Here is a 15,959-nt window from a genome sequence, read left to right on the forward strand (position 1 = left end):
CAGCATTGATTGCACCTCAAACATGAACTATTGAGACCGCACACAGTTCTCTCGTCTCCCTCTCTCTCTTTACACTGTATTACTGTATATCATACGTATCTGTCTTGATATTGAAATAATGTGGCTTGATTCAGTTTGATATGAACAGACTAGATTTCAAGATATCTGTTGCTTAATAGGCCTCTCTGAACATAACTCAACCAAGCCACGAAGGTGTGTGCAATGTTTTTCTAAGTGTGATGGGGGGTATTCTTCAAAAGTGTGACTGCACTGCAAACATCTCATCCGCGATGTACGGCCATCTGCAGAATTTTGGTATGTGAATGTCTGGAGACGTGAGACTAATACTGGCAAAAAAAAAAAAAGAGAGAACCTCAGCCACTGACTGGCATATGGCAGCTATGATCAAGCTAGCAAGCATCTCCAATTCTTGTCTGTGATGAGTGTGTGGTGTTGAAGTGCACTAAAGAACACCAGCATTATAGATAAATATATGTATATGTGTGTATATACAGAAACCATATATCTACTATATTTCTTCTCTTTTTTTTGGTGGGGGGGGGGGGGAAGAAGAGGAAACATATTAGCGTGGGAATTCAGTATACCAACAAAAATCAGGACAAGGGTTGGGTGTTACATGGTGGCAGGGAAATGATAGATAATAGTGTGTGTTACAAAACTCCAGCGTGTAATGATGACTGTACAATGTAATTTGGTGTATATAGTTATGCATGGGGGTAATGGATTTGTTTCTGTGTATGGTAAAATACACAGAGCGGGAGCAGAATGAAAGAAAGAGAGAGAGAGAGAGAGAGGGAGAGAGATACAGATTTGAGGGAAGATGTGAGGTTAACCCGTTGAAGACTAGTCCTTGAGTCATGCTTGTGCAGGTGTCTAAGGGAAATGCATGTTATAACAAAATCAGCCCATCCTTGACTGGTTGAAAAAGATCTTGCATTGCCTACAGAATTGTGTGTGTAATCATGGATGGATCGATGCTTGAATTGTGTTTGCCACCAAAGTTTCTCTGAAACACAATGGCTTACAAATAGTTTTAAGTATTTCACCTAACAAAGGACAGAATTGTCTGGAAGAATGATCAACTAGATAACATCTTTTGGTGGCATATTTCCAATTTCCTCACTGCCCCCATAATTGCTGTATTACATCATTACAGGTTTCAGTCTCTGCATCTTATAGAAGACCTGTTGTTGATTTTGCTTTGTTATGTCTTGTATTGTTTTATCCGAAGTGAGGAGAGATGAACAAGATAGCTTTTATGATTAGTATCAGTTTGGACAATAACATTATATTATCTTAGGACCTATGCAGGCAGTACTGTAAATATACAGACATATTAAACGCTTGTCATGACAGTAGTGTGTGCACAACTTGCATGGATCAGTGGACTCTTGCACATTGCATTTATGTCAGAATCAGTGTTGATATATATTCCGGTATATTTTTTTTTTGCATATGTGTATGTTGTTCAATTTACGAATAGCATCCGTTCTGCAAAATTTGCAAAATTAAAACCTGGCTAAATACATATGCCATATAACAGTAGAAGTTTTCACAACAATGCATTATTCTTTTTTTTTCTGTGTCTTCTTTTTTTTTTCAGGCAGAGAACCTCCTCCTAGACAGCAGTATGAACATCAAGATTGCCGATTTTGGCTTCAGCAATTTCTTCACCCCGGGCCGGCAGCTGGCGACGTGGTGCGGCAGCCCCCCTTACGCCGCCCCTGAGGTGTTTGAGGGCCAAGAATATGATGGTCCACAGCTGGACATCTGGGTGAGTGGTTGTATCTCCCTTTAAATGCGTTTTCTTTTAAATCTTTCCTATTACGTCATTAAAGGACTCTTGTTCTGTCGTTATTGGCTGTATTGGTCAGATGACCATCAATCAGTTGTTGGTCTGTACTCTTGAGGTCACAGTGATTCACTTGCCATCTGCCTTTAATAGCATCTATGTAAATCTCACTGTAGGGTGTTTGACAGTGAAATGAATAAACTTGTGCTCTGTGAAGCTCTTGCCTAAATACCTTATTTGGAAAGTAGGAGAAATATGTACATATACATTATTTTGCGTTGTAGATACATTACATATATATTTTGTTTATTTGTTTGTTTTTTGTTATGTACTGGCATCTTTGTAACTTGTTCTAATGCAAACATGTAAGAGGTGTATGCTGTGTGCCTTTCTTTTCTTGTCAATGATGGCAGTTATCCTTCATGCTTGATAAATGATAATTAGTACCAATATTAAAGTCCTCACAGCATTGATTACATTTTGCTCACAGTACATACATCCAATGATGCTACGCTTTGTCACATCAAGTTGTTGAATCTTTGCAGAAAAGATAACTGTAATCTTCGCAGGGAAATATACCCTGGGAACAAAATGCAATCCATAATGATCATTAGATCTGATTTTGTCACTGATCTTTGAAAACCAAGATATTTCTCAGGCAGCCTGGTGCATTCTTGATTTTGTAGTCGCATAGATTTTCTTTTTCTTTTTTCTTTTTGTAAGTGATCACAAAAGGGAAGGGAAAACATCACTAAGTTTGATGTGGTAAAGGAAAACACTGTTTAAAATTGTGGAAGAACATATTTTCAATAATGGTGAAGCATTTGATGAAGATGCTTGCAAGTGATGAAAAAGAATGAAAACCAGAAATTTTCCAAATATCTCTTACCAGAATAACCACATATAAATGTAACCTTTCACATCTTTTCCTGTGAGAAAGATGAAGCATGGAAGATCAAGTCATTTTGTACAGATTCTTATATTATTTTTAAAAGCAGTTAGCATTCATTTCCTACTCCATTTTTTTAATGTTTGTTTAAGATATTCTCTTTACACACTGCCAGAGTTGCTAGTTGCACGTGCCACTGAGCTGAGATTTCCCAAAATGGAAACATTTGATAAAACAGTTCCTCTTCGACTATTCACAGGGTGGTGATTTCAACCTTGTTGATTTATTGGCCGTCCCAGGGAGTAAGCTCATTCACCAAAAATAGACAGAATTCTGAGAATTCATACATGTAGTGATTACTGAGATGATGTCCAGTTGAAAAAAAGAAAAAGAAAGGACGAATGCCCTTGCATTGCTTTTTCCCCTAAAAAAGAGATGATGGGGCTCTCAGGAATTGATGTGTTATAAGACCTTTTAGAATTAGTACAGTTTGCAGAGGTTTTAGTTTTGTCTGTTTACATGTGTGTTCCTGTCTTTTTTTGTGTGTGTGTATGTAGGGTGGGGGGGGGGGGAATTAAAAACTAAATTGTGTGGTTTTTTTTTTGTCTCCTTAACTCATTGAGGGTGAGTCCTGAGTATACTCGTGCAGGTGTCTATGGAAAATGTGTGTTGTGGGAAATGTGTGTTGTAGCAAAATTAGCCTGTATTCAAAGGGTTGAAAGTATATGATGTAATGCCACTTGTAAGTTGTTTCTTTTGTGAAACACTCAGATCTGTAGTATATTGTTTTTGTTCGAGGCCTTGTAGGAGGTGTATGATTGGTATCGTATTCAGGTGTGCACAGTGTCATGCTTATTATTCAGTGCCATTGGCTGTGTACAGAAACTCAGTTTCCACACTGAGTAATGATAAGCTAAGTGTAGTATATTCCTGTTATGTTTGCAATGTTTTCAGGCATGTTGTGGCATCCATGTGCAATGTGATGTCATATTATGCCTTGTCAAAAATTAGTGTAAAGTTCAACCTCAGTGTACTGAGATTAATGCTATGATAATCGGTGTCGTGTTTGGTAACAGTGTACGTGTATAAAGAGCTCATCATCATTCATGCTCAGTGTATTGTTGATAATACCCTATGCACTGTTATTACTGTGCATGAAATTTAGCATTGACAGGAATGCCTAGTGTTAAGGCAAAGGTCCTGAACCACACGTGTTGGAATGGAATATATATACAACAGCAGTACCTTCCTCTTCTTCTTTACCCTCCGAGTAGGGTTCTGCCTGAGCCCTGCCGTGACCATTACCGGCAGATATGCGCCCGCGCCATGATTGAGGCCCCTGGATGAAATGACGCAAACTTCGACAGCTATGACATCATCGCTCCTAATCACATATCGGAACGGCCTGTCAAAATTTGGCAGGGAGGGTGGGGTGGGACAAGGCTGCAGGGGTTTGTTCAGCTAGGCGAGTGCGGAGAAAGCAAGCAACACAGAGTTCATACTTTAACATGTGTGTCTGCCACCTCAATTCCCATACGAGTTAGTATCAGCCTCTCAGATCTGCTCACTAGATTTGTGAAACTTGAATGCACAATCTCTTCATTACCATACACATATCCTGCCTGAAAATTTAAAAATGAAACTCAAAAGTATAAAGTAGTACTTCTTGTACAATGTAGGTATGCTGCCAATTTCCCATGAATTTTAGTTATGATTGTTCAATAGCAAACCCTTTCCTCTTTTTTTCATACTTGTTGACAATATTTATATGTAATTTAATTTCCTGGCATTACGGGCTCATTACTTTCTGTAAATGGCTGAAAAAAGCCTACTGCTCATTTATTTTCTAGAAATGTTGCAAGAGCATATACCAGCAATGTCAAAAGTTGATCCCATTAACATGTGGTTGCTGAGCCATGAAAGTGACAGGTGTAATTAATTGTGTTTTAAAGGACAAGGTGTCCAGTGGTGTTCATCTTCCATGAATTTATTGACAAATAATGCCAGGCTTAATTCTGTTATGTGTGTGTATGACCTGTGGGACAGATATATGATTACAAATATTTAAATAAAAATTCTGACACAGCCTACCCCCTCCTCCCTGCCATCATTGCATTATAATGAAAGCTTACAATTTAGCAGTGCTAGCCTGCCATCCAGAAATCTATTTGGTATCAAGATTAGTCACTCCCTGCCTGGTATGGTATTAACCTAGTTTTTCCGAGGCTGCTTGCAAATGAAATTGGCAGAGAGCAGTCGACGGAGGGAGTGTGGCCTTCGTCTTTTCACACGTGTGCGCTTCAAATATTGGATCATCGGTGGGCTGCGTTTTCCAGCCGATGGCTACATGCACAGAGCATTGGCACATCGCAAGAGGAGAAGATGAAGGGGGAAAAAATCAATGAGGGAATGGTTGTCACGACCCCATGACATTTACAAGTCGCTTGGAAATCTAGAACTAGGTATTGATATTGGCTTTCCATGAGCATGCGATGTGGCGGATCCTTCCAATGGGTTAGTGGTCTGAATGGGTAGACTAGTCGTCTGCAGAAGAAATCATCACGGGAGGATCGAGTGATGTCATCGGGCCATTCGTAATGAAGGAGAAATTCAGTTGGCACGTTTGGTGGCGGGTTACCACATCACCCCGGTTTGTTTTATCGTTAGCACGCTGATGATGCCTCTCGACATCTGTTCTGTCTAAATAGTACGCTAGAAGGGGACTACAGACACACAGACAGACAGACAGACAGACAACACACTCACACACACACACACACACACAGCCAAGCAACATTCATCAAGAGTATGTGTATAAGGAGAAGGCACTTCCATTCTGAACCCGCTCTGAATTTCTCCCCTTACCCCCCTCCCCTTTCTCTCCACTCCCTCTCTCTCTTATTTTCATTTAAATTTTCTACTTCTGTCTCTCTTTTCCAGCTTTCCCTCCTTAACTTAATTTCTCTCTTTACCCCTCCTCTCCATCCCTTTCTCCCCCATACCCACCCCCCACTCTCTCTCTCTCTTTCTGAGGAGGAACAGGAGAAGAGAGAATGTGGAAGGGGTCAGGGAATGACCTTTGATATTTACCGTCTGCGAGCGAAAAGGAGGGAAACGTGCACCGCAGACTAGGAAGCATTTCATTCTCGCTCAGTTTTGTCATGGTTACCGCCTTGCGCCTGTGTGCGCGGTTTTTGCACCCAGCGTTCCGAGCAGGCGTTTGCAGTGGAGGATGTCAGTGAGGTACCGGTTTGAATAAGGCTAGCACCATAGCTCCTCAGACGCTGATTGTTGAATGCAGGCACGAAGGCTTTTTCTCTCTCTTTCTCTCTGTCTTGTCCTTTCATGCTTTGCACGCCATAATGTATTCTGTATCGATTGGCCGTGAGTCAGGGTTGTTAACACCAGAAGTGAATGTGCCGGTAGGTAGCAGTGATAATAGAACAAAAGTGATGTCAGATCTAGGAAAATTCAAGTACTCCAAGGATGAATGGTGGAGGGAAATATGAAGAATAGGCAGAGTACATTGAGTATACAACTCAGAATTTAAGAGGATGGCAAAGGAGAATTTAAAAAAAAAAGATAAAAGAGAGAATTGCGAGCAGAAGGAAGGAGTGATATAGATGGGGAGATGAACAGAATAGACAGATAGACAGATGAACAGATAGACAAACAGATCAATGATTGGATGAAAAAATGACAGACAGATGGTTCAGTAGCTGTATAGTGCCATAATGGGATGATATCATTACTTGCATCAATATCATTTTCTTATCACTCATTTTCTCTTCATGGAACCAAACATTTCCTGCATCAACCTGATGAGATTAATATCATATACCGGTAGGCAATATGTACAGATGAATGTGTCAAGGCTGAATTTGATTTTGATGAATCCTGCCTGATGATCCCTGACCTTAATCATCTGCAATAGGTTGATCTCTTTACACTGTCCATACTGATCAAAGCTTCTTTACCAAGAACTGGTCCTTGATTGGTATGAGGACATACACTGCTGGAAATGATGATAATTTATGGTCTCATTTATCTCAGAGCAGTGGCCTTGTGTGTTAACCCGTTCCATCCGGGAACCTGGTGGCCTGCATATTAAGTCTATATGGGGATTTCGGAAATTTGTGTGGAAGGGGTTAAGACTGCTCTTCCCAAGTTGTCCTTCCATAATGGCATTAACCCTATTACTCCTAAGTATCCATCAATCTACACAAGTGGATTAGGATGAACTTCCCAACAAGTACAAACACCTAGTCCAAGGGTGTGTACACATAACATGGGATTTGAACTTGCAGTCTCCTGTTTAAGGCTCCCAAGCCATATACACCACACCAGAGTGCCCCCATGCGAGGGTCTAGATGGAGACTGTTGGCCATGATTTTGTCTTGGATGAGTTTTCAAAAGTTCTGAGCCACCTCTCCCACAGATGCACCAAAATCAAATTTTGTTTATTTTGTAAATATTGTTAAAATTGTTGGATAAGTGTTTTTTTTTGTTTCCTCCTTTTTTACATTGTTATACACTTTGGACATTTAATGAGGCCATTCTCCTGTAAAATTGGAGGGTGTTTCATAAAGCTGTTCGTAACTTACGAGTGACTCGTGATCAGTTCTTGTGCTGACATTATGGAAATTCTGATGTGTATAGCACATCAGAACTGATCACCAGTCGCTCGTAAGTTGTTCGTAACTTTACGTACAGCTTTATGAAACAGGGCCCAGATCTGCAATATTAAACAAAGTCTGTAAGATATCTGTGCCACCATGCAAGATCTAAGATTTAAGTCTGTCTCTGCCAATGGGACTTATGTGTATACTCCATGTATTGTCAAGAATATTTCATGATTGTGGTCCTGCGAGTGTTGAGTCCATAAATTGAGCTGAGAATTTATTGTTTTTTTTTTCCTCTCTCCCACTTGTTCTCCCTGCAGAGTCTGGGAGTGGTGCTGTACGTCCTGGTCTGTGGAGCACTTCCCTTTGATGCTAACACCCTACCTCAGCTCAAGGAGAGAGTTCTGGCTGGCAAGTTTAGGATACCCTACTTCATGTCTCAAGGTAAGTGCCAGTTTTTACAACTGAGTACTACATACCACCATCTCGCTTTCAATAATAGCCTAAAATTTGCCAGCAGGGTAGACATGTGAAAGCAAGTTTATGAAGGGCACATGTCTAGTGTAGAGAGTGATGGTGTAAAATAAAGGATTATTGTATAGATGGGTATAAGTGTCTATATGGGCAGCAGGCCTTCTTGGTCAAGGAAAGAGGCGGGGCTACCAAGCATGATAGAAAGTTTCTGGTTAGTACAACTTCTTGATATCATAGGGTCTTGATAGACTGAGTACCAACATGTATATTCTCTCACAAACTGACCTTCTCATTGTAAGTCTTTTTCTCTGAGCCTAATTCATGGCATCTTTCTCAAATACGTAGCTCCAATTTTTTTTTTTCAAATTTCTGCAAAGACGCATTGATGAATCCATTCCATGTGCATGCCTATAGTGTTAAAGAGTAATTTGTGGAATTAATGTTGATCTTTTCTCATGACTCCCTCCCAGAATGTGAACATCTCATCAGACACATGCTGGTCATCAATCCGGCCAAGAGGCTGACCATCGAGCAGATCAAGTCGCACCAATGGCTGGCGGACTGCGTGGTGGCCAACACCATGCCGGTCAGCCCAGTGACGGACATCCCGAAGCCCATCGGAGAGTTCAACGAGCAGGCGCTGCGTCTCATGCAGAGTTTGGGCATTGATCAGCAGAAGACCATTGATGTAAGCATCTGAGGGAGTGTCCCATGTGTTCCCTTTAATAGTTTGTGGATCAGCTTATAATTTTGGTGTGAAAAGGTTTGTGTAGTAGGTAATTGAGTAAATGGTGGTGTGAACGCAATGGCGACATCCCAGTAACTCATAAAAGTAATTCAGTTTTCAGAATGCTGAAAGCCAAAGGCCATTCATAATGTATTGTGAACATAACATCTTCTGATTGTCTTTGTGAAGTAGCCTACATAGAGACAGGGATTACCGTACGTTTGAGGTACACGTTATACTACCATAATCATGGTGCTTTTGTTTCCTATAGGACTTCTCTGATGTAATTCTGCTTGATTGTAATGCTGACCATTCATCCAAGATTTAAAGGTGTCTCAACTTGTTTGTAAATTGCCTATGTTTATGATAGCTTTTGATATTTTCTTGGTCCTGCAGTCACTTCGAAGGGATGCCTATGACCACTACACAGCCATCTACTATTTACTGGTGGAGAGGTTAAGGCTACACCGATGCAGCTTTCCCGTGGAGGGACGAGTAGATGTGCGAAGCCGTAGACCAAGCTCAGTGGCCGACCACGCTATCATGAAGACTCAGGCAGGCACCATTGCCAACATCACACCCCACCAGAGGAACTCCAATGTTCGCAACGCCATCCAGGTGCAGCAGCAGCCATGCGTGAACACCACCACCCAGGTGCTTGGATTCCGACCCATCCAACCGCTGACCCCGACCACACAGCCAGTGGTTTCCGAGTCTGCTCAGTGTGCCCTGCAGCGCAAGAGGAAGGAGCCCCCGCTGCAGCAGACTGCTTGTATCTTCAGCGAGGGCGATCTGGTACCGGTGCCTCCAGCAGTCAGTGGCACCCTCCTGGAACCGCTGCCCAGGATGAACGTTCGAAAGGTCAGGTCCATGTCGCCCAACCACATGGTGGTCACGTCTATCGATGAGGGTGTGGAGGCGGACTTGCCAGAGAGCGAGAACGAGATGGAGAAAGCTGGATCCATAGAGCACTTCAAAAATCAGCGGACGCACTCCTTGGCAGAGTCCTATGATATCCAGTCCAGTATGGCTCCGAGCCTCAGTGACTTTGGCATTGAGCCGCAGGAACTCTCAGCGTCCTTTGACTCTCAGGAGGAGATGGAGGTGGCACAGAATTTTGCCCACGTGCAGGCTCTGTCTGACCGTCTTTTCCACTCTAACTGCAATTCTCCCGACCTGACGCAGCAACAGTCAGAGCCCATGGTCCCACCGCCTGCACCAACGCAAGCCATGTTCCACCATTCGGCATCCTTGGACCGGTCAGGAAGCCATTCTCCTGTGAGTTTCCGGGAAGGCCGCCGAGCCTCGGACGGACTCCTCGCGCAAACAGGGCGTGCCTTCCGCCAAGTACCCAAGCCCACGCCCCTCATCAAGGGCATCACTGACATAAACAGTGAGAGAAATCCGCACACACCACTGAATATGAACACATGCAGTCTAGCAGCTGAGCATGGCAGCCAACTCCACAGCAGCGGGTTCAGTGTGCAGAATCCAACGGAAGTAAGCAAGGATGTGTCCGACCTGAGCTATCTGCCCTGCCAGGTAGGGGAGAAGACCATCACTTGGAGGAGGTTCCCTGCCCAGGTCCAGTCCATGGAGCGGCGCCAGAATCGCATGCATGCTATGAAGAAGGGCATCCACACGGAGCCCGCAGGTCACCTGACCCACAGCTCTTCCCTGGCTGGCCAGTCCAGTCTCGAAGACATGCCCAGGGAGTTCCCAACCCAGGTGGTGCCCTCTCCTCGGCCCCTGCAGCAGCGGTTAATGCAGCAGCGGTTGATGCATAAGCGCCAGCACCTCCAGAAGCAGTCGCAGCTCAGTCAGCAGTTCCAGCGCATGCAGCTGGAGCGGCAGCCGAGTTTCGAAGGGCGCCCTCCGGCGCCAAACCGAACAGACTCCTATAAGCAGGCGCAGCAGCACCCCGTTCTTCCACAGTTCGCGCTCAACGACGACGCGGCATTGAACGAGACTCTAATCCAGTGCCACAACGAGTTCAACCAGGCTGCCCCTGCCACCGGCAATGCCCCCGTCTTGTACAATACGCAGCTGCATCAGACACCTGCCAATTTTAGTGAGCCCTCGTTTGACGTCAGCATGGACACTTCTGACATCAACGTGCCACTCTCAGAAGCAGGGAACTTTTCATTCACTCCCTGCTAGCATTTACTCACCAACCAGGCGCAACTTTTGGCGTCCATTGTCTTGTATTTTCTTTTTTTCTGGTGAAATCTAGATAGAAGAGCTGGCTGGTACAGCATCAAAATTTATTTCAACTGAAAATGTTTGATTGTGATATATTTGATTGGTATCAGTTCTCCCTCATGGAGGAAGTGGATATTTTATCCACTGATTGAACTTATTGAAGAGAAGAAGGGTCACTGGCTAACAACACTCTTTTGTGCCATTTGAGCCACCACCCGCAAGGTTACAAGGAAGTTTTATTTTTTTGAAGTAGATAGTATTTTTGAGATTTCAGTTGAATGTTGGTGTAGAAGTGTACGTGGCATCCAGATTCAAACCAAAGTCTCTGTGTAATATCAATTGTGTGAGAGTGGGCGAGAGAGTGAGAGCGAAGATCAGAGTGTGCGGGACAACTAGGAAGGTAAAAGATAGTGGTAGAGTGCGAGAAAGAATGAGAGAGATGTGCTGATTGCAAGTGATTTGAGAATTATTCTGTCTTGCCAGGGAAATTTGTGAACTGCAAACAGACAACATCTTAATGAGATACAAAGCTTGAAATCCATTGTCCAGTGAAGATTGTTATTTTTTTTTTTCGTTTAGCAGTGTATAGAGGCAAATACATATTTTGTATTGGTTTTTTGTAGTCGAATGTGTGTTGAAATACTGTGACGAAACTCTGGTCCAGGTATGCAAAGTAGCTCCATTCACATATCTTGCCTAAAGGAGTGGTTTCTCATACCATCGCTGGTCACTTCCGAGCTCGGTGACGGTCATTGCTGCAGGACGGTGTTGTATTTACCTTGTGTATCAGGGATGCTTGTAAGCAATCGCGCTCAGACCATTCAAACTACGACGATGGCGACCATATTGATTGGCACACACATTTTCTAGTTGGTCACAGTATAATATGAATCATCTCTGACAATTGTTGGTTAATACCTCATTAAATGCTAGCATCTGCGTAATTAGGCTTTGCACATGTGACTTAGCTGTGACTCCTCATTGGGCTGGCTGTGGACTTAATGGCAGTTCTAGTTTCAAGGAAGAATCCAGTGCGACTTGTTAGAGTGTTGCATTGTTGCTCACTCTTTTTACTAATCTTACGTAGCACCAAAAAATTATTCCTCTGCTTTTGCAGTGTTTGACAAAGAGGAGAACATTTGGTCCACCCAGACAGTATATTTTATTCTATTTTTATGAGAGTATTTATCTATATCAAGGATTCACATTTAGGCCAAGGATGGTAATGGGCTAAATTCTGTACTTATGCTGTAATGCATTAATTGCCAGCATTAGAGGTTTTGTTAACTGTTTTGACTGTCTCTAAACAAAGAGAAAAAAAAGAATATTTTCATCAACAGAGGATTGCAAGATTTATGTGCACGATGTCATCAAAATTATATTTTATTTTTGATTTTTGATGTTGCATTTGTATGTATGCCAAGAGTTTCTGTTTGGTGTAGTTGGAAAAAAAAATCATATTGTGATAGTAAGTAGGATTTGGGTAACCAACATGAGTAGAGTGCTGTTGCAAGTGAGTCATGCAGCTATCATCAAAACAGCATATCAAGCAATTCTTTGTGTATTGCCATGGAAACTTCGTGCATGTGCACTCACATTCTAGTCATCAAATTTTTTGCTGAACATCATTCGTTTCATTTATTACTTTTTGCATGGCGAAAAGAGTCAACTCTTAATTGTTCTCAGAGTCTGCAGATTTGAATTTGATAATATATCAATGTGGACTAATCTGTATTCTGAGATTTTGCTAAAGGTGTCTGAGACTCCTCGGAATTGCTTTGAGGTAGATGATAGAGGTCACAAGGTCATTAGATTTGAAGATGGATGATTTGGTAGCATACAGGCTGCTGTCAGTCGAGTTGGAGGTGGCGACCAAGGTCTGCGAAGGCCGTAGCTCTCCTTCATGACCCTCAGTCACTGGCATCCGAGAGCGGTTCAGTTTCTCCCGCAGTGAACCACAAATCCATGGTTTTACCCATCGCGCCATTCACTCTAGAGGTTCTCTGATGTCTAACTTACTCTCGCATGCCGTTAGGTCTATACAACTGACATACAAAATGCCCTCTTCGCTTGTCTTCAGTTAAGATGGAATACAGATGATGCAAAGAAAAGCTACAACCCTCTATGAAAAGGGGAAGAAGCAGGAGAGGAGTTGAAAAATGTTGCGCTGAGAACAAGGGTGCAATGTCTCCCTCATTTCACAGTTGCTGTCAGTAGAACTAGAAAGTCTCAGGGTGTGGTACAAAGAGCTGCGGCCTTGGTTAGATTGAAGGGGATGGTGGAGTCTCTTGGTCTAATACAAGCAATGCCCTGACGTGGCATTATATAGTGGAGGTAGTTCAAGCATTTGTTACTAGCTGACACTTCCTTTTCCTTCCATGTGCGTTTGCTGTGATCTGCTGGCGTTCCGTTTTCTGTGTTACTGTGTCCTTACCACTTGTTTGCTTTTGTGTGTGTTTTTGACATCTCCCTTAGCAATACCTCAGATGAACAGAGTGTTTTGTGTTTTATTTTTTTTTTCTGTTCTCACGTGTGAGATTTCTGGTGGTAACGAATCCTTGCTTGTGTATGTGCCTCAATATGTAGCCAGTCACCCAACATCCCATTGCCTAGCAACCAGTGTCAGCTGGTGATGCTTGAACTGCGACTTGTGTCGTCCCAGGGCTGTGTGCAGGCATGCGTGAAGGGCGCAAGTGATGGCGATGGCGCGGAGTGGATGAATGAATGAATGAAGGCGTGACTTTTGATACCTCTCGACTTATTCCAATTTGATATGCGCTGCTGGCCTGCCAAAGAGTGTAGACAGCTCACCCGCCATCTTGTGCCGTCCAGTCACTCTTGAACCTTTTTAGACCTTTCATTATGATGTATGATGTGAAGGGGAATGTGATTGTACTTTACTTGGTGTGACCGGCGAGCCACCGAGCCAGCTTACTGCTGGTAGTGGCATCCAAAGTCAGTCATTCAAATGCTTTCAAACTTGGCCTCTTGTGGGAAGTGAGCCATCTCAGTTGTAGATGTAAGTTTTTCGAATGTTTCTTTGACTCATGTAATCCTGGATGTGGTTGTTAATTTTGTTGGTTCTTCGAAACCACAAAAACAGATTACCTAAAGCCTCTTTTCATAATGCTGGGTAGGAGCTAACACATTAACTACTGCACAAAGGTTCAAATGAGGAAACCCTTTCCCAAATACCAGTTGCAATATACCAGTATGGCAATGTTTTCAAACTAATACTGCCAGATTTGTAATTGTTTCCAGTAATTGTATGCATTCTCTTTTGGGAAGCAGGTTTGTTGTGGTATTTTCACTAAGTATAAGTAATTTTGATGTGCGCAAATTCATGATGTCACGGCCATTGTTCAGTACCATACCCTGTATGGCTTGGCCGTCACAATTCAACATGCTCTTTGCGATATATGAGCGTAATATCTTGCAATTGAAGTCAATAATTGAATACAAGTTGGCAACTCATTTTTATTCAATTGGAGTGTAGGATGTTTTACAGAGGATTTAGTAATTTATGATAATGGATATTGTTGAACAAAAAAGAAACAATTTTGTTCGTGTCAACTCACACTTTTTGTTGTGAAAAATCTCGAGGTATATGGCATAATGTTTCATTTTAACCTACATGTAATGTGTGAAACACATTATTTGGTGCTGTGAAGTTCAAGCAAAGTGTAAGAAATTCTAACAATACCATGGCATTGTCAGAATTCAGCCAATGGCAGAAGAATAGTATTGTTTTAAATGATGTGTATGTGATATATGAATAGGAAGAATTGTTTTTAAGCAAATGGTGAATCAGAAATATGATTATTCTTGACAGTTTGCATTTTATGACTGTTCACAGCACATTAAAGTGTATAATGTGAAGGTTTGCTGCATAGTCTGTTGTTCATGCAGTATATGTCATACTTTGTGTAGAAATATCAAACGACTTCCAGGTATTAACCCCCCTAGACCAGTACTTGTCCAGGAAAAAACCAAGAAAATCTCTGGGCGTAGATGCTCATAGTTGGTATGTGTTACAAGTTAGCGTAATTGACGGAATGTGTTCAACTCAATTTCTGTTCAGTGCAGATTGTGTGTCATTATGGGAAGTAATTGGGGAGTGCGTGTGTCCTGTGACTTTTAATTTGCTCAGATAGGCTACACTCTTTGCTTTGTAATGATTGTGGAACTACTGTATGTCAGCCTTTCGTTGGTGTTTCAATGTGTTTTCGAGGTGTAATACTCACTGCCATGAGACTCACAAATTGGTGTTATATCCTTCACTTGGTACTTGCTACACCGTGTTCAGGATGTGTTGGATCTGCACCCTTTCAAAACCTGATTTCACACCGTTTGTGCAGGGCAGTGGCATTAATCATGTCTGTTTTCATTGGGTGTACTGCCTGTAGATTTGGGAATAAGCATTGCCATTTCTTTCTGGGAAATTGCAACTATTAACCCATTGAAGATGGGCTGAGTTCTGTAAGACACACTTACATTTACCAGTTTCCCCAGCCTGAGAATACCTGGGACTACTCTTCTACAGATTAATGCATCTTCTGGTAACTGCCATCATATCCATGCCTTGCACTATGGGGCAAATATTTTCAGGCTACCTTGTATGGTAATGTGTTATTTTCTTGCAGTCTGGAAATGTGGAACATTGTAAGTATCTAGCACAACTGTAAAATTGATATTCATCTCAAAGGCTTTGGTGCAAGAGTGCAAAATTTTCCTGCCACATTATGTGTAATCCCTGCCATTTCTATGTGACACTCCCATTTCAGTGCCATTCATGTTTCTTGACCCCTCCCACTCTACAAGCCACTCCCATTCATGTGCTCCTCCCACTCCTCCTTGGCCCCATCCCCCCCCCCCCCCTTTGGTGGTCTTGTTCCTTGATATTAAACACACACAGGAGTCCGCTCTCTCTCATAATTATAATACTAGCCCAACTACATTACTGACTCTCCTCTATGCCAGGTACCAGTGTCGTACACTCCCAAAGCTCAGACAGTGCCCTTTGACCTATGTGGTCACAAAATTTGTGAAGTGTGTACCTCTAGTTATTTTGGCCAGCGTCCCCTACAGCTGGTTGTAGCAAGTCTTATAAATCTGTGTTAACGAGTGGTAAACATTGACACTGTGTCGTTGACTGTTTGAAAGTGTTGTATTTTACAATGAGGTCATATTTTATTGACTGTAGGGAAAATATCCCCCAGGCCATTGCCAGTC

General features: G+C 42.4%; 1 protein-coding gene across 1 annotated transcript in view; it reads left to right on the plus strand.

Annotated features, from left to right (window-relative positions):
• Positions 1–14,928, plus strand: part of LOC139716773 (serine/threonine-protein kinase SIK1-like) — a 50,019-nt gene extending 35,091 nt beyond the window's left edge. The window contains exons 6-9 of the mRNA XM_071628308.1: positions 1,625–1,795; positions 7,645–7,768; positions 8,269–8,486; positions 8,922–14,928. Coding sequence (XP_071484409.1) covers positions 1,625–1,795; positions 7,645–7,768; positions 8,269–8,486; positions 8,922–10,685 — 2,277 coding nt within the window. The 3' untranslated portion in view covers positions 10,686–14,928. The remainder of the gene's footprint in view (positions 1–1,624; positions 1,796–7,644; positions 7,769–8,268; positions 8,487–8,921) is intronic.
• The last annotated feature ends 1,031 nt before the right edge of the window (positions 14,929–15,959 follow it).

Source organism: Diadema antillarum, unplaced genomic scaffold (assembly GCF_040938485.1).
Source record: "Diadema antillarum isolate AM-2024a unplaced genomic scaffold, OU_Dant_1.0 scf00000069, whole genome shotgun sequence".
Taxonomy (NCBI): domain Eukaryota; kingdom Metazoa; phylum Echinodermata; class Echinoidea; order Diadematoida; family Diadematidae; genus Diadema; species Diadema antillarum.